The 21,699-nt window shown below is 26.8% G+C and overlaps 3 protein-coding genes across 7 annotated transcripts in view; 1 reads left to right on the top strand and 2 right to left on the bottom strand.

Annotated features, from left to right (window-relative positions):
- Positions 1 to 455: 455 nt before the first annotated feature.
- LOC126905458 (UPF0764 protein C16orf89 homolog) overlaps positions 456 to 21,699 on the top strand; it is a 31,518-nt gene continuing 10,274 nt past the window's right edge. Inside the window, exons 1-6 of one of the 2 annotated variants that reach the window (XM_050685170.1) lie at positions 456 to 658; positions 2,986 to 3,126; positions 3,638 to 3,897; positions 3,969 to 4,110; positions 4,862 to 4,973; positions 5,371 to 5,687. In XM_050685170.1, coding sequence (XP_050541127.1) covers positions 463 to 658; positions 2,986 to 3,126; positions 3,638 to 3,897; positions 3,969 to 4,110; positions 4,862 to 4,973; positions 5,371 to 5,488 — 969 coding nt within the window. In that variant the 5' untranslated portion in view covers positions 456 to 462 and the 3' untranslated portion in view covers positions 5,489 to 5,687. Of the gene's footprint in view, positions 659 to 2,985; positions 3,127 to 3,637; positions 3,898 to 3,968; positions 4,111 to 4,861; positions 4,974 to 5,370; positions 5,688 to 21,699 lie in introns of those variants that run through there. The other variant, XM_050685171.1, reaches the window with a different exon arrangement.
- Positions 1,105 to 2,250, bottom strand: LOC126905462 (uncharacterized). The gene is made up of 2 exons (XM_050685179.1): positions 1,903 to 2,250; positions 1,105 to 1,832 (listed from the first exon to the last, which is right to left on the bottom strand). Exon 2 carries the CDS (start codon positions 1,798 to 1,800, stop codon positions 1,144 to 1,146), a length of 657 nt encoding a protein of 218 aa, XP_050541136.1. The 5' UTR covers positions 1,801 to 1,832; positions 1,903 to 2,250; the 3' UTR covers positions 1,105 to 1,143.
- Positions 7,285 to 21,699, bottom strand: part of LOC126905454 (inactive rhomboid protein 2-like) — a 60,731-nt gene continuing 46,316 nt past the window's right edge. For 2 of the 4 annotated variants that reach the window (XM_050685151.1, XM_050685150.1), the window contains exons 5-19: positions 15,153 to 15,257; positions 14,756 to 15,091; positions 14,265 to 14,436; positions 13,794 to 13,919; positions 13,613 to 13,729; positions 13,269 to 13,552; positions 12,985 to 13,168; positions 12,799 to 12,873; positions 12,567 to 12,728; positions 11,943 to 12,026; positions 9,047 to 9,135; positions 8,693 to 8,969; positions 8,525 to 8,625; positions 7,995 to 8,148; positions 7,285 to 7,916 (exon numbers count right to left, since the gene is read on the bottom strand). In XM_050685151.1, the coding sequence (XP_050541108.1) occupies positions 7,482 to 7,916; positions 7,995 to 8,148; positions 8,525 to 8,625; positions 8,693 to 8,969; positions 9,047 to 9,135; positions 11,943 to 12,026; positions 12,567 to 12,728; positions 12,799 to 12,873; positions 12,985 to 13,168; positions 13,269 to 13,552; positions 13,613 to 13,729; positions 13,794 to 13,919; positions 14,265 to 14,436; positions 14,756 to 15,091; positions 15,153 to 15,257 (2,701 nt within the window). In that variant the 3' untranslated portion in view covers positions 7,285 to 7,481. Of the gene's footprint in view, positions 7,917 to 7,994; positions 8,149 to 8,524; positions 8,626 to 8,692; positions 8,970 to 9,046; positions 9,136 to 11,942; positions 12,027 to 12,566; positions 12,729 to 12,798; positions 12,874 to 12,984; positions 13,169 to 13,268; positions 13,553 to 13,612; positions 13,730 to 13,793; positions 13,920 to 14,264; positions 14,437 to 14,755; positions 15,092 to 15,152; positions 15,258 to 17,699; positions 18,390 to 18,445; positions 18,923 to 21,699 lie in introns of all 4 variants that reach the window. The other 2 variants (XM_050685149.1, XM_050685153.1) reach the window with 2 other exon arrangements.

Genomic DNA, 21,699 nt, shown 5'->3' with positions numbered 1-21,699 from the left:
ATTCATTTTTTTTTTTTTGGTATTTTACCCCTGATAACTAGACATTAATGTATTTAATTAGACAATATATTATTAAATACGTTGGTGATTATATTGCTTAAACAATTGTTGGAAGTGAAAATATCTATTATTATCCCAAAAAATAGAGCCAATCGTAAATCTATTCCAAACATTTTAAAGATTTAAGATTTCAAGACATAATTTTTCACTGTCAACATCTTAATTGGAAAATAGAGGTATTTCCAACCGCATAAAACATGAAGACATATTCTAATCCTACCCTTTGGCTTTCGATCTACTAATAAATCTGAACAAAATGAAAACCCTTGAAGGTTATTACATAATACCGTCCCATCAAAACCCTTGTGATAAACATTTATTTCAATCTAACCTTTTTCATTTACATAAAAGACTAGTGAATGTGAAAATTTTTTTTATTATCTGTTTCAATCGAATGAAAAAATGTCGTCTTTTTATTTTTTGAGTTTCTTTTTAATAATTTTCACAGTAAACGGATTTTTTGTAGAAAACATAATTACACCTCAAGATTGGGAGGACAAAATATTCGATGCAATAGAATCTACGATATCATATTATCTTAACACTGACGTAAACAACCTGGACACGAGTTTAATGCTGGGAGTATCTATCATGAAAGGTACATTTTATAACGAAATGATATTTTTAAACTATTCCTATTCATTCTTAATTCTTTAGCACGTCTTTCTTTAAATCATTATTAATACATTATTATTATATGAGGACTTGAATTCAATAACGGGCTAAGTGCCAAAAAGTTGATATTGAACTATTCACAATTTTTTTGAAACCAGAGGAAAATTGTAAAAATAAATGTCAATAAAAATGTAATACCCTTTAATAACTTATACTTAACACTATTCATGCAAAATATAAGTTTTAAAAAATCTTATACTAAAAAAATGATAAAACGTGTTAAGTCACAGCAGTATATATCGGTAAAAACGTGCCAAGTGCCAAAGAATTTTTTTTATTTTTTTACAAATTTAATAGATCTTAAATACAGATATTTTGGTAATATTAGACTTAAGTTTTTACAAATAATAAAAAACGCAGAGAAAAAAAAATAGCTTCATTTACTTAATTAATTTTTCGAAAAATTCTTTATTTTCTTCTTTTAGAAATGGTAGCATTTGTTGAAGATTTTTTTTTTTCGACTGATATTTTATTTTCACATACCAAGGACGGTAAATCCATCTCTTTTATTGTGTTAACTTTCACACCTTTCTTGATGATTTTGCACGCGCTCCAAGATTCAAGTTCACTGAAGGTAGTCTTTGTTTGCACCACACCGGGCTTGTCTTTTGTTATTTTGAGCCAAGAACATTTTGAAATTTGAAGTTTTCCAGTATATAAGTACATGTCTGCTGCTTTTTTGAAATCATAGAAATTATTGGGTTCTAATAAAGTGACAATAAACGGGTTATTTGGTTTGGCGTGAACAATGAATTTTACCAAGTCCATTGGAACTTCACACTTTTCCACCTTTTTACGTTTTTCAATTTGGGCGAAATCTCTGTCACAGGATAGAAAGGAATGCCCAGACACTAAGTACTTATGATTAATTTCGTCAAATTTATACGTGAGTGTTAAATATATCCATAGAAATAATAGCATTTTGTTTTTATTTTGGCCCACACAGTTATCAGACCACATAGTTAGTTTACGTTTCACTGTTTGATTAGAATTCAATGCTTCAAAAACACATGAAGCGATTTCATTTCCTCCACGGCCACTCATACCTTCGTGCCATAAGAACATGTGCCCTCTGTTAGTGTCACCAAAATGTACACCTAAATTGTAACAGGATAACTGACGCAAGTAAAACATTTGACTATGCGTTAATAAAGGTAAAGATAAGACCTGTTCTAAATCCATTGAAAACATGCAAATATCACTGGTAGGGAGCTGAGACAAAGCCATGTCTTGTTTCATTTGTTGCCTTGCTTTTTCAGATTTTTTGTGATGAAGTTTTAACAAATTTTTGGTATGTTTATCACGCGGTTTTGCCGCTACTTCTGCTGATAACAAATCACATTTACTGCAAGTATCTGTACGTTGATTTATGGAATGAAATATTTGGGCATTTTTGTTTAAACGATTCAAAGAAAAACCTGTAGGTAACAGGAGAGTCAGAGAATTTATCTTTAAACGAACGAAATAGTCTACTGATATTAAATATTGGCTTAAATATTTTTTTTTTGTTTTTTTTTTGTTTTTTTTTTCTCCCGTAATGACTTTCATCTCTCGGAAAAGAGTTCACATGCTCTATAATAAGGTTTTTATCTGCATCAGTAAACTTGCTTCTATTCTGCGTATTACCACGTGTTTCAGTATATACACCCTCTCCCCCTTTTTTTTTTAACACTAGAGTCTCAACTCTGCGTTTAGTAATCCCAAAAACTTCCATAAATAATTTTTTACAGACCTGTATGATGTTGCCGTTCCATCTGGAATAGAAAAACATACGGTAACTTGCCTTCTGCTGTCCTTCGGATCATCATACTTTCCGTGACGCCTTCTTTTTGACCGGAGTAATAATCATCAAACCCATCAAATAAGAATACCTATTCCGTTTCAACAACCAACATATATTGATAACTAAAATAATTATTTTTATTATAGGACGGGTCGTGTTATCAGCATGGGAAATAACATTAACATGATCAAAAATATAAATTATATATTTAGTGTCACTTAGCACGTTATTTCACCACAAAATCCCAGCACATACTACACACACTATCTAGCGGATGTTTTTACCTATAATATTATTAACCAAGGCACTTAGCCCGTTATTGAATTCAAGTCATCATATAATCAAAATATATTAACTGTAGGATATAATAAATAATAGTAGTATAATTGCAAAAATTTTATTTAAACTGTGGCTAGTTTATTTTATGATGCATTTACACTTAATTAAAAAAAAATTATCTTTTTTAGGACAGATGTTATCTTGCGCTAAAAACTTCAAGATGAATAGAAAATCATTCAATTTACTTAATCGTTCTTATGCTATCAGTAAAATGGCTAACAAACTAAACGATAGATTTTTTAAAGCAAATATAACAGTCTCAAAAATAAGTATTGACAAAAAAAAATCAGCATATTTTATAATATACAGTAAAAGGTCATCGATGAAAATTTAATGAGCGATATTTTTATAGTTATATAAATCGTTAAACAATTTAAATTAATAAAAAAAAAAGTAGTAAATTAACACTGAAAATATTTGAATTTTTAAAATTACTTGACAATAAAAGTATTTATTAGAAAATTTCATGTATCTTTTAACAATACAGTAACATTAATTATTGCGTTTTAAGTCTTCTCTGAGTTCTAAATATATCGTTGATCAATTTTTTTTATTAGCATTTTTTACAACCTGTTGCATATGCAACAAACAATACATAAATAAATAAATAGATACAATATTATTACTGTATCTATCTAATATTTATTATATAATGAATGTTTAAGTTTTGGATATCATCAAGTTGTTGATCTTTTAAAAATGGAAATTAGAACAAATTCATTATGAAATTATTACAACGTAAATAATATTATAATTTTATGAGGACTATAATTTTTTTAGCTAAAAGAATTCTTGATAACAATTTGTGGACTTCGTTTAGAAAATTTATTTGGAAAACCCATGTAATACCAATAAGTGATTTTGACATGAAATCAATGGCTAGTGAAGATTTGTTTTTTCAAAATGTCTCTGATACATGCATATTAGAGTTACTTACTGACTGCCGGCCTTCTACAAAATGTATCCGAAGTGAACTTGAAGATAATTTTCTGGGTTACGCACTTACTCATCAAGTATTATACATTCATATTTTAAAGAAGGTTTGGCTTTAATAAAAATAATATAATATAACCTAATAATTATATTAGAAAGCACATAACTAATTTTTCAGATGAAGTGTCTAAAGCACAATATTCAAATTATATTGGATGGATTTATACAAGACAAGTGTAATACTATGGTCAATGAAGCCGAATACATGATTAACAGCCCAAACATTCTTTATGATTACAGAGATTTATTTATTGAACAAAGTAATTATTTGATTAAAAAAACCATTATGGTGATTTTTCTTTAAAATGTTTTCGCGTGCATGATTAAAATTTCACAAATGGTTATTAACTCTAAATAAAAATTTGTATCTTAGGTTATGAAAAGCCTATCTACAAAAATTAATTTTTGTAAATTCTTTTTTCTCTATTTTTAAATGACAACTACTATATAATTCTTAAGTATGTTAGCAACGCGATTTAGGTTTCCTTTAATAACATTTAATTTTTTTTTAATGCGTAACTAAGATAATTTTAGCAACATACTTAGTTTTTGTGAGTAATTATTTAAAAATATAATTTTTTTTTGTTTTATTGGGCGGTATGTAGGCTCTTCTGACCCAAGGTATAAAAATATTTGATATACAAGGGATTGAATGCACATGTTATAGATCTTTTTTATCCAAAAAATTCTCATGACTAGTTTGACAAACAATTTTATTTTGCAGTCACCTTAATAGTAAAATACAATAATTTCTAAATTCTCCTAAACTTTGTTAATTCAATACTTTAATTAATCAAAAAATTAACTAACAATTTAATTAGAAATAACTTCTTCTTTTTCTTTGCCTTAATTCCAACTACTTGGGGTCGGCCACCCTATCCTAAACTTCCACTTGACACGATCTCTCACATCATCTACGCTCACATTAGCCGTCCTCATATCGCATTCAATAAATAATTTAATTAGTAATAACAAATAATTATATGTTTAACAAACCAATTCATAATTTAGTTGCTGTCTGTGGAATGGAGAACATGATAGATTTTATACGACCAGAATGGTTATCATTCATATTGTCTTTGCAGAATCAACAAGGATGTTTTCAAAATGCGATAGAAAAACAGTAATATTAATTTGTATAATGTTTTATTGTATTTAATGTACTCCACAAAAAATATAAAATGTGATATATTTATATTTTGATATCCATAGTGTTTCCACTGGATATTAATGAAAATATTTCAAAACGTATAGTTTGAGGTTGGGTTCAAAATTATAATTTTAAGAATTTTTAGATTTGATATGAAATTTTTGTTTCAAATCAAATTACTCATGCGAAATAATTTTTTTTAGTGTTGTATATTGAAATCTCATGTAAGATTCTATACATTTTTAATATAAAAAAAATATCGTGAACTTTATGATAAAATAATTATAATTATTAAAGTTAAATAAAGTCTTCTTTGAGACTTATTTATTAATTTGGTTAGTCTTATAAATATTTTATGTTTTTTTCTCAGATTTGATTGTGACACACATCTCACGGGAGTATCATTGGCAGCTCTAGGTGTTTATTGGAAATTTCTATGCTATCATAATAACATGGAAAGTACAATTGATACTAGTGAACAAACTTAGATGTGTATAATAGTCTAAATATAAATAAATAATTATTAATAGTAACATATATTATATAATACACCACTTTATTTTGGTCGATGTAGAATATATATTATAATACAGGAGATTTTTTTATATTACAAAATTATTTACAAAATTTGCATACAATTTTAAAATATATACTTATCATTAATACACATCGAATGACACTTAAAATTAAAATTCTATAATAGCACAAATTATATTTTTCATCGTTTTTATCAATATATTAAATATTATTTAGAGAATTTTAGATATAATAATTATTTTTACATATTCAAATAAATGATAAATTAGGTTCGAATAATTTTAAATAGAATATAGGTATAAATATATTAATATAGCTTTATTAATTATCGTATGTCAATTAATCTTTAGAATTTATGTAGGTGTTGATGCAATATTAATACAGAATTTATTTAAGAAAAATAAGTATGTATTATTATTTTAATCAGCTTGTATAATATTTGTATGTAGAAATGGTGATTTTAGTGTTTAAATAATACTCTATACTCTAAAAGTAACAAATCAAAACTATCAAAAATCGACAATAGTACATTTAATAAAGTTTCATTTCTTTTATTCTGAAAAGCATAATACAAAATAATTATTTGGCCCATATACACTGCAATAGAAATATAACTTAGTTTCATAATTAAAAGCATTAGAATAAGATAAAAATTAATTTTATAATTTGAAACATTATTATAACAATAATAACATTCACACACATATATATATATGACCGTCCACTAGTAAAATATATATATATATATTGTTCATAATTAATATTTTGCTTTGCCATTTTTAAAATTAACTGTTATTAGTAAAATAAACAATTATTGAAATTCACACACACACATATATATATATATATATATATGACCGTCCACTAGTAAAATATATATATGTTCATAATTAATATTTTGCTTTGCCATTTTTAAAATTAACTGTTATTAGTAAAATAAACAATTATTAAATACTATACAACTGAACAACTCAAATTTTGCATTATTCATCATATATTTTTGAACCTTAATTTTAAATTAAGGTTCAATGTCTATTGCAGAAAGAAATGTATTTAGGGTTTATAAATGACATTATTAAAAATTTAATTGTTCATTAAAAGAACACTATTTGTTTTATAATTAAAGAAATGGTATTTTTGATCTAGGATACCAACAAAATTTCTCTAATTCATTACTTTTTTATTTGACTTATGGCTGAATTTGATATAAGATTATAAGTAACAGCTTTCAATAATATAAACAAAATAATTACTCAAAATATTAATACTTCCAAAAGCATAATTTATTTTGTTGTTATTTAATCTCATTATTTCATTGTATAAATTAATATGGTTTTAATTTTAATATATATTATAATTAAATGAAATATGTAATTTTCTTTAAAAATAGAAGCTATTAATATTACATATTGCTAGTCATAAATGTATTACATTTTTCATACCACTTAAGTAAAAAGTTAAAATGGTTTTACAATTAATGAAAGTAAAAAAAAAAAATATGGTAATAACTTAATTTACAAAGTGTCAAATTTAATAAGATAGTTATTTATTACAGTTAAATTCATATTATATTTGAATTAGTAACAAGTAATTTATTAGTAATAATAAATAACACAATTAGTTAGATACTAATCCTTATTGATACTTAGTACTAATAAATTTCAGTCGACACCATTGTTAATTTTAATTATAATAGTATAGTACAGTATTTCACAATCATACTCTTAATAAGAAAAAACAGACAATATTATATTTCAAAATCATGTATTCTAAACATAAAAAGTTTTTTTTTGAAACTTATTTATTTTGCAAATAATATAAAACAAAAAATTTATTAATTACCTCAAGTATTCCACAAGAGGTTGCTAAAGTCACAAACCTTTTATTAGTCACATTTTTAGTCACTAATGTATGCGCGGTCTTATACCGTCGCCACCACATTTGTCATACCATATAATCATCTTTTTTAAAGTTAATATTTTGATTCGCACAAAAGTCTTTAGTAATAGGTATACAGTTAAAGTAACTACACCATCCACATTCATACATTGGTATAAGATAGAACAATAACAAAAGTAAAATGAATAAAAACAATGCTGATAATAAACACACCCAAATAAGAAAAATTTTCTTTTGTCGATCATATGGACCAAATGAAACAAATGGCAGTAATGCATATGACAGGAGGAATCCAAATATAAATCCAAATAAATGGGCAAAATTGTCTACCCAAGGTAACAGCCCGAGCAGGAAAAGTAAGAATGTGATAGCTAATAGTTTTGAAAGAGCCTGCTCGGGCCTTTTTAACATAGGCCAACAGTTAATAACTTCTACAATAAGACATGCTAAAAGACCAAACTGTGAACCAGCTGGACCCACCTGCAATAAAAAAATCCATGGTGAATAAAATATATTTAAAAGCAATACAATTATTTTAAGTGTTAATTATCAACTTACATCAGCTCTATATGGAACAAATATTGCACTACCTAGATTACCAGCAACTCCAGAACCTAAGTATATTAATGCTATCCTTAAAGAGCCAGTCAATTTTTCTAAATCCCTCATTAAAAAATATTGAATGACAATAGTTGTTGCCAAATGTAAAATTCTGAAACAAATAGATAGANTGTTGCCAAATGTAAAATTCTGAAACAAATAGATAGAGTATGAAATGTTTGTGTTGTACTTTGATAGTGAAAAATATTATATTAATATATTATCACTAAATTGATATTATGAACTTATTAAATAAAAGATAGCAAAATATACTTGGAATAATAATAGCAAAAAATTGTAAAGAAATTTCGTAGAATTGAAAGCAATTATTGACAAGTGCAGATTTCTACTTTATTAAATAAACAATAAACATAAGGTAAGTATAAGATTACAAATACTTTTAACTTAAAGAATGATTATTATTTACACTTAATAAATTTAGACAGATTATATAATCTAATGTTATTCCAAATGTTTATTTTACTCACCCAGCATGTATGAAAAGGGATATCCATAATCTATAAAATTGATCAGGAATTTCTGGGGAAAAAAATGGAATAAGTCCACAGACATCATTTAAGCATGACACCTATTTAAAAATTATATAACATAATTAATAAATAATAAACTACATAGATTAATAATGTTTATTATACTTGAGAACAAAGAGAGGCATCATCATGAAAATAACCGTGAACAAAATCACAATATTCTCTTGTAGTTATATGACACGTGCCATGAATACCAATACAACATGGATGACCTATAACCTCACATATCATATGCTCAGCAGATGTGAGTTTTTGACTTATAACAGAACTTCCCCAACTATGTCTAGCACTACCACGACCACTCATTTTACGACATATTGGCCATTTAGTAATATCATCTGGCCATTCATAAGGCGCAACAGATGCTGGAGCTTCGCAATACCTGTTCATTTTTCATATATATAAAATATGAGTATAATGTACAAAAGTCAAATTAATTTTTAATAAAAAATTACATACTTAGGATCTAATCCACATACAGAACCTGATATTCTTCCACCAGGCCCAGCTTCAATTTCAGACCATTTTTTCCACTTAGATATTGATGTCTGAATAAATTAATAACATTGTATATTAAAAATTGAAAAAAAAAATAATTTTAACAAGTAATTTCCAAATAAATTTAAGATTTAATATACAACATAAATTAAAATTCTCTAAATAATATAATAATGATAAATAAATGTCAAAGTAACTAAAATATAAGTAAAACTTAACAAACCAAATGTATAATAGTTTTAGACTATCAAATTCTAAATTACTACTTCATGTACTAAATCTAAAAAAAATTATTGAGTTTTAATCAATATACACTAAAATTAACACATTTTTTTTATTAGTCCAAGTTTCAATTTCATCAAATTAAAAAAAAAAAACAGTATCACAGTATAGACATGGATATCTGACAGTGATTAAAATCACTATCATAAAAAACGCTTCGGTACAAATCTGTAGATAGTGTTTAATTCTAAGAAATTGGTGGTTAATTACAAAAGCAACAAAAATTCCCATTTCCTTAATTGTATCCTTATTAGTGGTTTTTGATTTAAAAATATAATATATGAATAAATACTAATTATAGTAGTTAAATTTAGTATGAAATTAATTATCAATAATTTAATATTGTAATTTATACGGAGAAATTATAAAAATAATAAAGTAGTTGAATATTTCTTTACTTTTAATGAGTATAAAAATTTAAAGGGCTTAATGCAATACTTTAAAAAAAAAAATTGTGTTACTTATGAATAAATACACTGGACTACTAGGAACTTTCATCAGAAGCAAAAATACACTTTTCTTTTTCAACTTTTCACACTGTTTTCAAATCTGTAATTAGACTTTTTTATTATTTTTAAGTCTTGATATTATTACTAATTAGTAAAAAATGAGTATTTACATATAAAAAAATTATTAAAACAAAAAAAAATTTGTTTTCAAATCATTACTGATTTTAAGTTTAATATGTTTGATTGTAATATGTTAATTAATTATAAATTATAAATATAATTATAATTATATGTTAATTATAAAAATAATCAATGCAAAATATCATTTTTAACTAATTTTTTGGTCCTTCATAGTATATTTTTGAAAATTTATGATAAAAAAAGTTGTATTTGTTACCTAAAATTGCAAGTTTGAAATTGACATCATTAAATAGAACATTTTATGAGAATTAAAAAAATGTTATTGTTAAGATTAATATGCAATGGGAAATTTTATAATTACTATTTACAGTAAATTTTTTAGAAAGGCTCAATAATTTTTTTGCATATTTATCATATGGTCAAATGAGAGCTGAGAAAATAAATGATAGTCACAAAAAAACACCATATGTAAAATAATTATAATATGTATAATGCTCTTCTCACAAGGGAAGACTATAGTGATGAGGTCCTTAAAATTTATTGAAGTTATTGAATTTTAATGAGATTAAAATCAAATGAGCTGAACATTTCTTTCTAATTCAAAAATAATTAAGAAAAAAATGTAAAAATTTACTTGCACTAGCAGATTTGAACCACGTACTCCAAGCGCAAAAGACACAAGTGTTACCGAATAGGCAACCATATGTTGCATTCGTTGACCGAAAAAATGGCAATTTAAGCTAATTCAAATTTTAAAATTATTTTTTTTTTTTGACTTAAAAGAAGCAAAGAAATTTAAAGAAATTTAACTTTCTATGCTATGTTAATTAGATATGTATAATATTTATGAAAATCAGCGTAGTCTCCTCGTAAGGTATTTTAAAATAAAAAACAAAACTTAGAATTTTAACACAATAATAGCATATTTTTGAATACAGCAGTCATTTTCACCACAAAGAGAAACTAAAGTTCAATTTTTTTTTTAAAGTATATTACATAAGCTTTAATTTAAGATATATATAAAAGTGTCAGTATTTCCAGAACATTTTCAAAAGTTAATTTTTTTGGAAAAGTTGCCATTTTGAACAGGGTAGGTAAAGGGTCAAATGTTTACAAAAATATATCAAATGATAGGTTTGTTGAAATGATTTGTTCATTTTTAAAAAGTTATAGCAGTTTAAAAAAAAAACAACAGACATAATAAAATGAATACTGTCGTACATCAGTAGTATCCCGACAAAGACAAAAAAAGTCATACACAAATTAATTAATACTTTTTTAAGTTCATCGTTTTTAGCTTTTCTCGAGTCCTCCAGTTGGATACACTGGTCAGCCCCAATCCCTCCAATTAGTGAACTACTAAAGAGGTAGAGTTTAGACCCATCTAAACTAGACGGTCTAGCTCAAAAGTAGCAGACTGAAGGGCGGCTCCTTGTCAGCCACCAGCACAGTTACCTTTTCACTATAACTACTAAAGAATGGTTAAGCCCAAAAACTAGCCAGCAAGCACACTAATTGTTATGATCAACTAAAGGACTAGTAGTCCAACCTCGACTCTTGCTGCACACATACAATTTTTAATAGCATGATGGATATAAAGTATTTACTCTCAAGTAGATTTTTAAATAATTATTTTATTTATGAAAAATAAAAACACAAAGTCAAAATGTAATATAAAAATGTAACACAAAATTAATCCTGACTAGTAGTTCAACGTTTCTTTGTCAAAATGTCAATCCCCCTATACTTTTCATGTTTCCCTTTATATATTCTTTATCTTACCATTATTAATATGCTCAAGAATTCAAAAATTGCTTACTACTGTTGTGAAACTTATATTATACTAAAATCGACGTTATTTAATACTTCCTCAGCTATTTACTACAATACCTTCTCAGCTTCGCATTGAAGCTAAAAAAGTTTACTACTAATTTAAAAAGGCAAAAAATAAAAAAAAAGTTATCACAAAATCTTTAGTGTCTTACCGATGGAGGTTTATCATCAATTCCAACACCTCTAACACCACCAGTACTCCAATCCATTAATCGTTTATGAGATGGTATAAGAAACAGTAAAAACAGACAAACACTCGGTAAGAATAAAACTTTATATATTTAGAAGTAAATCAATTATGAATTAAATGTTTTTCAGTAAATACACTTTTTTCATTTTAAAATACTTTTTACTACTAATAATAAGTAAGAATTAATAAGAGAGAATAATGTATATAATATATAAATATACAGGGTATTCAGTAAATTAGGAAATAGGTCAATTGTTAAAAACAATGAGAACAATAGATACACGTTTCCTTACTTACTGAACACTATATATATTTTTTGTTAATTCTTAAAATGATTTTTATGAAAAATAACTAGAAAGAAGTCTTTAAATTTATTGTACTGAACAAAGGAAAAACTTTAATTACTAAATTTTATGTTTTGATATATTACATGAAAATAAAAATTATTAATTTACCTAACTTTTAATAAATATTCTAAATTAAGCTTTTTAATTTTTTAAAATTTTTCTGAATTTAAATTTCCTCATAATATAATTGAGCCATATAACTCAATTACATAAAGTATAAATAATAAGGAATATCTTACTGTGCATTGTTCTTTTGATGCTTGAATACAACCTGAATCGTCATTTCTTATACAACACGCAGTTTCTCTCTCTTTTTTACGCCATTTTTCTATTTCATCTGTTATATTTTTGTCTTTCCTCATACAAGGTGCAAATTTAGCACCTAAGTGTATTAAATCAGCCTGAATATACCAAAATCAAAGTTTAAGTAATAAAGTAATAATATAATTTAAGAACTTTATTATAACTTACAGCTCTAGGACCAATCCAAAAATTAGATGGCTCTATGTATTCAATTATTTGTACAGACAAACTAGTTACCATAACCTGTGTAAAATAGAAATAAATAATTAGTTAAATTGATCAATAAGTAATAATAATATTCTTTTTTAATTTTATTTGTTAATGAAATTTAATATAATTTAAATGTATAATTACAGCTCCAGACTGATGACTAAGGCCAATTCCAAAAGAACCCAATCCATAAGAAAATATTGAAAGAAATAGCACCAAAATTTGAACCACTGTTACCCAATAAGTGAAAAATGGTCTATGGTCTTCTAAATCATCTAGTTGTTGTTTTACATCTCGTCTGTTCATAACTTTTTTATTAAAAGATCGTCTATAAAATGAACATTTCATTAATTCATAACTCACCAGTTTTTTTTATAGTTATTTAAAAAAGTTATTTATATTAAGCATAAAAATAGTTAATTGTATACCTGAACAATCTTCCTATTACACCCATTCCATATTGACGTCTGTCAGAATTATCAAATGCACGATCTAATACCCTACCCCAAATTCTTCCCATGCCAATATTAGGCATATGATCATCTTCTATTCTTTGAGATGGATTTCTCTGCCAGTTAGAATATCTCCCAAAATTCTGATTTTGTTTGTTATAATAATGTCTACTAGAAGGTTCATAGTTGCTACCAGAATCCACAACTTCTTGATCCACCCCTTGATCATTATTTTCTAATGATATGCGATCAAAAAACACCTTACAATAAAAAAGAAGAAATTAATATACATTATTAACTATCTTTTTAATTGAACTAACATCATCAACCAATGGTGAATCTAATGAAGAAGTTTCATGTGTGACAGATGATGGATAACTTCTAGACCATTCACCTGATATTGATACAGTTTTCTTTTTTTTACGACTCAAAGTTTTCTAGAGAAAAAAATAAAAATAAAATTTCTATCAAATAAAATATTATCAAAACAACTGTTATTACTGAAATTGCATATGATAATCCATCTAAAGTTAATTTGGCAACTGATGGTTTTCTGCCTAAAGGCTGAACACGAATAGCACTGCTATCCCTTTCGTCAATATCACGACTTGATTGTAAAACATCAGGCTATTAATTCAATTAATTTTTATCATCAAATTTTATGATTTATATATGTATATTATTAATAGGACAATTAATCATATGCATTTATATATTTTGTTAAGTTAATCCAAACACTTCATTAACCAGTACAAATTTTTATTAATTGACTTGAAAACTTAGTAATATATTTTTTCAGATGTTATAATTTTGGGAGGATTAAAGGGTTAATCTCTTCCTAAAACCATAAATATTTCTGTTATTATATAATCCTATGATAAAGTTGTATAAGTTTTATACCCTTAAAAGTGGCTCAAAAAAAAATTATAAATGCATATAATTCAAAGCCTGATTATAAATTAAAATAAATACTTGAGAAACTTGAGCAATAGGAGTATCATGTATAGAAGAGGCAAATTCTGGTTTTAATTCACCATATTTCCTAGTTGCAAGACGTTTTCTTCTATCTAACCATTTTAGTTTTTCAATCTCTTCATATTCCTCATCTAATCCAAAAAACATTGCTGTTTCTCTTTTGACAAATCTGATTAAAAACATGGTTTTAAAATAAATAAAAAAATGTGTCATTTAGTATTTTAAGTTGTCTTTTCAAATAATNGAAACAAAATTATTCATACAAATAAATACTTTATTAAAAAACATGGTTTTAAAATAAATAAAAAAATGTGTCATTTAGTATTTTAAATTGTCTTTTCAAGTAATATTATGATAGAAAATCCAACAAAAAAAAGTTTAAAATTCTACCTATTTTTAACTAATAATTGATAATTAATTATTATTATAAATCATAGGAGTAAAAAAAGTACACTGATATATCAAATAATATCAAATGAAATAATTACTTTTTAATGGCATCAGTCCTAGAAATAGACTTATGAAATGTATGTGGCTTGTTAAAAATTTCAGAAGATAATATAGGTAATGAAGTTTGATGATGAACAAGTGTTGGTTGTTGCACAGTCTCTCCTGGTGGGCTATTAGGTTGATCTGAACCACTATTTGCTGGTACTGTACAAGTACTAGCAGTTTCTTCTGAATTATCAGTTGTAACCTCAGTGGAAGATGATTGATGTGGTATACTTGGTACAGGTGCTGACATAGTTCTTGATGGAGGTTCATGTTTTCGATCAGGGTTTAACTCCATATTAGGTGGTGCTGAATGAACTCCACTACTTGAACTACAAAGTATACTTAATTTGAAAAAAAGAAAATTAACCAGAAATAGAACACAAATTTTACCTGCTAGATGACTGAATGGATCCAGGACTTGATGTTATAGAGAGTGGAGGTGATCTAGAATTTGTTTGAACTTGATTGGCCAAACCTTTATTGTATCCAGTTTTCCTGAAATAAGAATTCATAATAAATATCATAGGTCAACACCCATTTTGTTGTCTTCAATATTTAGGTTAATTGTGTATGATATTTTCATGCTGATTCTAAATCTGGCTTCAGATTTTTTTTTATAAAATCAAGTTTGTGAGACAAGTATTAATCAAACAAATAAATCATTATAAAAAACTAGAAATAGTTTTTTTTTAATTTTCCAATATATAAATATTTTTAGATTAATCCCATAATTATAAAATTGCAACCAATAAATAGATTATATTTTGAGAAATTCAAAAATATATATTTTTTTGTTTTTTACATAACAAATACTCAGGAAGTGTTATTATATATATAGCTTAAAAATTAAATATTATTTTTATAAGTAATTTTTTAATAGTTTTAGTGAGTTTAACATCAAAATAAACTATATTAGAAATTTAAAAAACAAAAATTATTTTTCTGTTTTTATAATTATTTAATTGTTTAATTAATACATGGTTACTGATTAATAATAATAAAAGATTAGATGTGATGAAAAAAATTTGAAGCCAGTTATGGAGTCTGCACAAACATTTTTATAAGTAATTAACCTAAATAATGTAGACAAATTTTCATTATTTATTATCGTGATAAATCATCTTTTTATAATTTTATCTCTCTCACATTAGTTTCAATTATTATTGAAAATAAGTCTTCAAATATAAGTTTATCAATAAAAATATTCCCATTTATCTGTATCTAATCTACCAATTATTTTTTGAATAATGATTTTTATCATAAATATGAGAGCAAAAATTACATTTAATTAAAAACAAAATTAACAATATAATAAAAACATAGAATGAAAAACGTTGAATAATTCATAAAACTCCAAATACTTGAATGTAGAACTATCTGATCTTACTATTGCTCAAATGAAACATAATATAATGCATCATTAAAAAAATTACATAACATGTAATTTTTTTGTATAAATCCAGCTTGATACTTGCATACGCATTTTCATAAACTCTAACTTAGATTTATTCATTAATGAAATTTAAACTGTAATAATTTTTACACACTCAAATTATGTTATCATGAATTATCTTACTGATACAGACAATATCTGTAGATTCTCTTGTTATCATTTATCCTGTGGTATTAAAATAAACCTTTTTCTGTGGGTGTATAGAAAACCTAACTATGTCCAAGTTAGGATAATATTAAATTAAAAAACTACTAAACTGTGAATTTATGATTAAGTACCACTAATGCGAATTAACATATTGCTGAACACCTAAAATTATTTTTCGTTATTATATTAACACGTGATTACATGAAAATGTTAATTATAACTATTTTATAAGTACTCTGTTCTATTATTATTTTTTGAATGTTTTTTTTAACATTTTCGAGTTTCAAAAAATTGGAATATAAATATTATTTTCAAAAACAAAAACCTTTTATTCTGTACAGGCACTAACTTAGTGCTACAAAAACATTACAACTAAGAGAGCAAAAATACCTACAGTATTCAAATTTAATTAAATTTTTTATATATTTACCCTAAATGAAGTGAAGATATCGAATAATAATTATTATAATCATAATTATAATATAAGATGTATAAATAATGAATAAAATAATCAATTTATTGAAATAATAATTGTTGATTAACTAATCTCATAGCGACAACGAATAAATTAATGAATATGACATATAATTGTTGATAAGATTAATTATTAATTGCACGTTGATTATAGTGAAAATTATGTTTGTCGTATCACAAGTCGTATTTAAAATATTACAAAACAAATTTAAAAAATAATTTTATTTCGACGTGAAGTTAGTGGGTTGTATTTATATTATTGTTTTTGATAAAAATTATAGTCTTAAACAAAATTAATATAGATTTTAAAATGGTTATATATTCATTTAAATGTCTCAAGTAAATAAACTTTATATTTAATTTCCGTTTTTTATTTTACTTCTATCGTCGTAACACTAAACGATAATTTTAAAAACGTTTTGTCGGTTAAATTAGTTTTCATTTGGGTTTCTATTTGGAGCGTCGAAAGATTTAGTTATAAATTGAATATATATAGTTTTGGAGGTCTCTGCTTAATTTCCGGAGAGAGAACAAAGTATCCAAGTCGATGAGCTTGTAATATTAGTGGTGACGAAATTTGGGAAAGGTCGTTGTCGTACAAATAGTTAAATTCCCAATAAAATAGTTTATAACTAGCAATCTTACCACCGTTTCTCCTGTATAATAAACGAAAATTATTGTTGCTTTGATAAATTTTTCTTTAAGATATTATTACCAATAGCGTGTTAAATTAAATATTTTACATAAAAAATTGATTAAATGTGTAGAAAATAATAATAATATGAACAATTTCCCTGTACCCTCAGTGCTGTACGAGTAGACAATTTGTCATGTTAATTTTTTAATTAAAAAAAATAACTTACCACGTTAGATTGTTGTTTGGTTGAGCTGTACTTGAACACTGAGCGTTATGGCTTAAATAATTATGATTTGAGGCTGGTGGATTGAGGTTTGTAGAATTTTTTACATTGGACATAACGGCTTGGCTAGGATAGGCGGTTGACGAACAACATGCCAGCGCAGTGCTTTCCCTGATGCATGAAGTCGAAATCCGTCTTGGCGCGGTATTGCCGTACGCGTCAAAGTGACTCGGACCGGAACAAATAATATTAGCACTACCACAACGCGGTAACGTGGCTGTGTGCGAATCGTATTGGAGTAGACACAAATTGTTGCTGTTCGGACCCTTGGGCGGCGAGGACCCTGTGGAGGAAGACATGTGACCGGTCTGGTGCTGTACCAGACCGGTCGGCGATAGGTCTCTTGGCGATCGAGCCCGGCTGTTGGCATATTGGTAGCCACAGCCGACACTCGCGATGCCGCTGCTGTACACCGAACCCGTACAGCAGCGGTTAGACGACCTCATGGTGGCTGTCGCATACGCCCTAGACAACGCGGCCGAAGACGGCTGCAACGCATCCACGATGGACGACGCCCTCGTATACGCCGACGTGTCTTTTCTAGTCCCGTACACGTCGTCACAACGGTCGTAGTGGCCGTCGTAACCATCGTCAGGAGAAACAATTGGAACAAAACGTTCAGTCGGTTGGTATCTAAAAAGATTTAACCAAATAATTTAATAGTTCCGTAGATTTATTTGTAAACTCACCTCGCATAAATGGATTCGTTACGTTTGGCGTAGCTATCGTGGTGACGTCCGGCGTAGTCGAACCGTTCGACCACCGGCGACGGCGGTGACATGAAACTTTCAGACGTGCTTTGCGACACTGGTAAGTAATTGCTGCGATTGGGCGGACCGTGACACGTGTACCTGTCGTCGGATGGCCCATACGACCTACCCGCTGAGGTGTGGTTGCTGTTACTACTGCCCGAATACCTTTCGGGGGACGGGGGTGGCACGTATCGGTCCAGCGCCAGGTCGTGAACACGGTAGTGGCCCTCGATGGTGCCATGGTACCGTTCTGACTGCGGTGGCGGTTCCAGCAATGCTGCCGTCGAACGGTACAACGTTCCTCCGCCACCGTTTTGGTTCCGATAGTCTCTGCGAATTTTACAGTAATCGGTTCCATCGTGACCCGGCGGTAAGGGTCTCATATTGCCGCCATTTGGATCATTGTCAAGACATCTGAAAATTAAATTTTAAAAAAAAGCTAATCAAAACGTTTTTAATATTTTTTTGAAAACTTATACGATAAATGTATACAGTGACGCAACCACAAGGGTTAGAAGATTGTAATCTCCCATTCGAAAAAAATGATTAGAAATGTTTGAAATTTTTAGATTGATACAGAGCTACACGAGTATTATTCCTACTATATTGAACGTTGACAACAGGAAACATCATTTATTGATACGTTTAGTAAAAATAAAAAAGTTATCTTATCATTTTCACTGGCAATAGATGGACGTTTTATCTTGAATTAATAATTTGTTTAAAAAACTCCATGCAAAGTCAGTGGCGGCCTTTAGTGCGGGTGTAACTCTAAAATACTGTTTATACGTCATTTTTTTATTTTATTCATTCGTTTTAGCCCAAGTTGTCAAGAACAAGTAAGTTATTCCGAAGACACGAACCGTCGTAAACATTTTATTCCATAAAAATAAGAGTTTAATTGAGTACAGTTGGAGACATATTTTAATTATTTTGTAAATACATATAAAAATAAAAAATAAATAAGTTTTTAACTAAATGGAATTATTTTGGTAATGAAAACAAAATAAAAGAATATTAAATTTGTGACACTAACCTTGAGCGACAAATTATAACGTATTGTATTCTATATATTGTGTACAATGAACGATATACACTTACTAAAATTATGTCGTTATTCTTTAGGTTTTTCTTAATTTTGTGTACTTATTTAGCTTAAAAAAATGTCAAATATTGTGAGGTCTTTTAAACCGTAGTTATGAAAACTATTTGTATAACAAATTAACGAACTGAATATTATATAATACTTATGACTAACATATTTTAGTTTAAAATTTATTCTTTAAAAAAATTATTAAAAGTTCAGGAAAGTATTTTTAAAAATAAAATTAATGTTTATTTCATAATTTTCAAGAAATTAGTCATAATTACAGAGTAAATTACATTCTGCTACGTAATATGCAATGTAATGATATGATAAAATACTTCAATATTGTTAATCACAAAGTACACTATTATAATATTTTTGATTTTATTTGATAATATAAATTGTTTTATTATAACCTGAAATTAAATCATATTAAGCTATAAAAGCATTTTTATAAGATATTAGGTGTTACCAAAGTCTCATTAATTATTAGACATTAAATAATCAGTCGATTATCAGAGATAATTGATCGACAAACGAACGATAAGAGGAGCTCTAAAATGTTATTCTATTGTTAAAAATAATTGATGAAATACACCATATTTATATGAAGATTTTAATAATATAACTTTTGTATTATCACGGTGTGAAAACCAAAAGGTTTTATTTTTCATGGGCATTGTAAATATGAAAAATCCTTTTGGTTTTCATGCCACGTTCTAAGTAATTTTTCGTAAAAAGATTATCAGCATTTTAGTGGTTCACTGAAGTTTCAATAAATGTTTAATGCCATTGATGAATTCCATAAAACCCATAGTTATGTATTGATGACAGAAATAATTACAAGGCATCAATTGGCTACGGAATTCTATTTATAAAAGTTTATGAACTAAAGAAAACCTTCTTTTGAAAATTAATTCACTGATTAATAGTCTTTTATGATCGATTATAAAGTAATGGTATTTCGAAAAGACTTTTTGCGCAATATTAAATTATTCCAATGAAAACCTGTATTTTAAATTTACAACTATACTTGTTAATACAAGTAAAATGGTATAAAAGCATTTAAAAAATTGTGAATTGAATTTTAAATAGGTACTTTAATAAACTTTACAAGAGATAGATTCATAAGAACACATCAAATAAAAGTGACTTATTTATCATTTCTTGATTTACTGATTAATTTATATGATAACAAAATAACTAAATTAGACGTCAATTTTTAATTAATGCTATTAATTAACAATTAATTAATTATTTAATAACTATAACATAAACATTTTATATGAGCTAAAATCATCATCTCCATAGTCTTTATCCCAACTATTTGAGGTTAGTTTTGTTTTATGATTTGACAGATTTTTTACACCGGCTGTCGACCTGACGTAATCTTAATACAGCTTAGAGAGCCAGTAAAAGGGTAAGGTGTGTGTCATTATTAAAATTTTCGTATGGTCACCCATCCAGAAACCATCAAATAGCGAAGTTGTACATTCTTAGTGTTGTAATCGACACTAAGACGGCGTCTGATTTATCTACCACGCCCTCTTATGTGAGCGAAAATAATAATAAAAATATAAGGCGAAAAATTTTATTTAAAAAAAGTATTGGGGGAGTGGCTAACTAATCCCGCCTCCTTAATATTCCTAAATAAAAAAAAACTAAGCTTCTTAGTTTCACTAGATCATCACTAAAAAAAAAAAAAATTAATATATCTAAAAGTGCAAACCTAAATTTTTTTGGTCTTGGCTAAACTAGACTTTTACATGTAAAGGTCTAGTTTCGTCTTTTCTTGTGGCTTAACGATTACAATATTGATAGAAACAAATGNTCTTTTCTTGTGGCTTAACGATTACAATATTGATAGAAACAAATGAATATCTAATAAGAATCGATGTAGAACTTTTTTTATATAGACAACACGCATTTTGTAGAGTTATTTGTCCTATCATAATGTCCAAGCCAAAATAAACTGCATTTACAGTAAAGTTTTATTCTATTATAAATTATATCATGAATAGTAAAATTGAACTTATATTTTAAATTATTCTCTCAGTCTCGACAGGATACCAATACTACGAGTAAAAAAAAAAAAAAAATCCAC

The sequence above is a fragment of the Daktulosphaira vitifoliae genome, unplaced genomic scaffold (assembly GCF_025091365.1).
Source record: "Daktulosphaira vitifoliae isolate Bord-2020 unplaced genomic scaffold, ASM2509136v1 Scaffold_4, whole genome shotgun sequence".
NCBI lineage: Eukaryota > Metazoa > Arthropoda > Insecta > Hemiptera > Phylloxeridae > Daktulosphaira > Daktulosphaira vitifoliae.
Note: the sequence above shows the minus strand (reverse complement) of the source record. Positions and strands in the feature narration are given on the sequence as shown.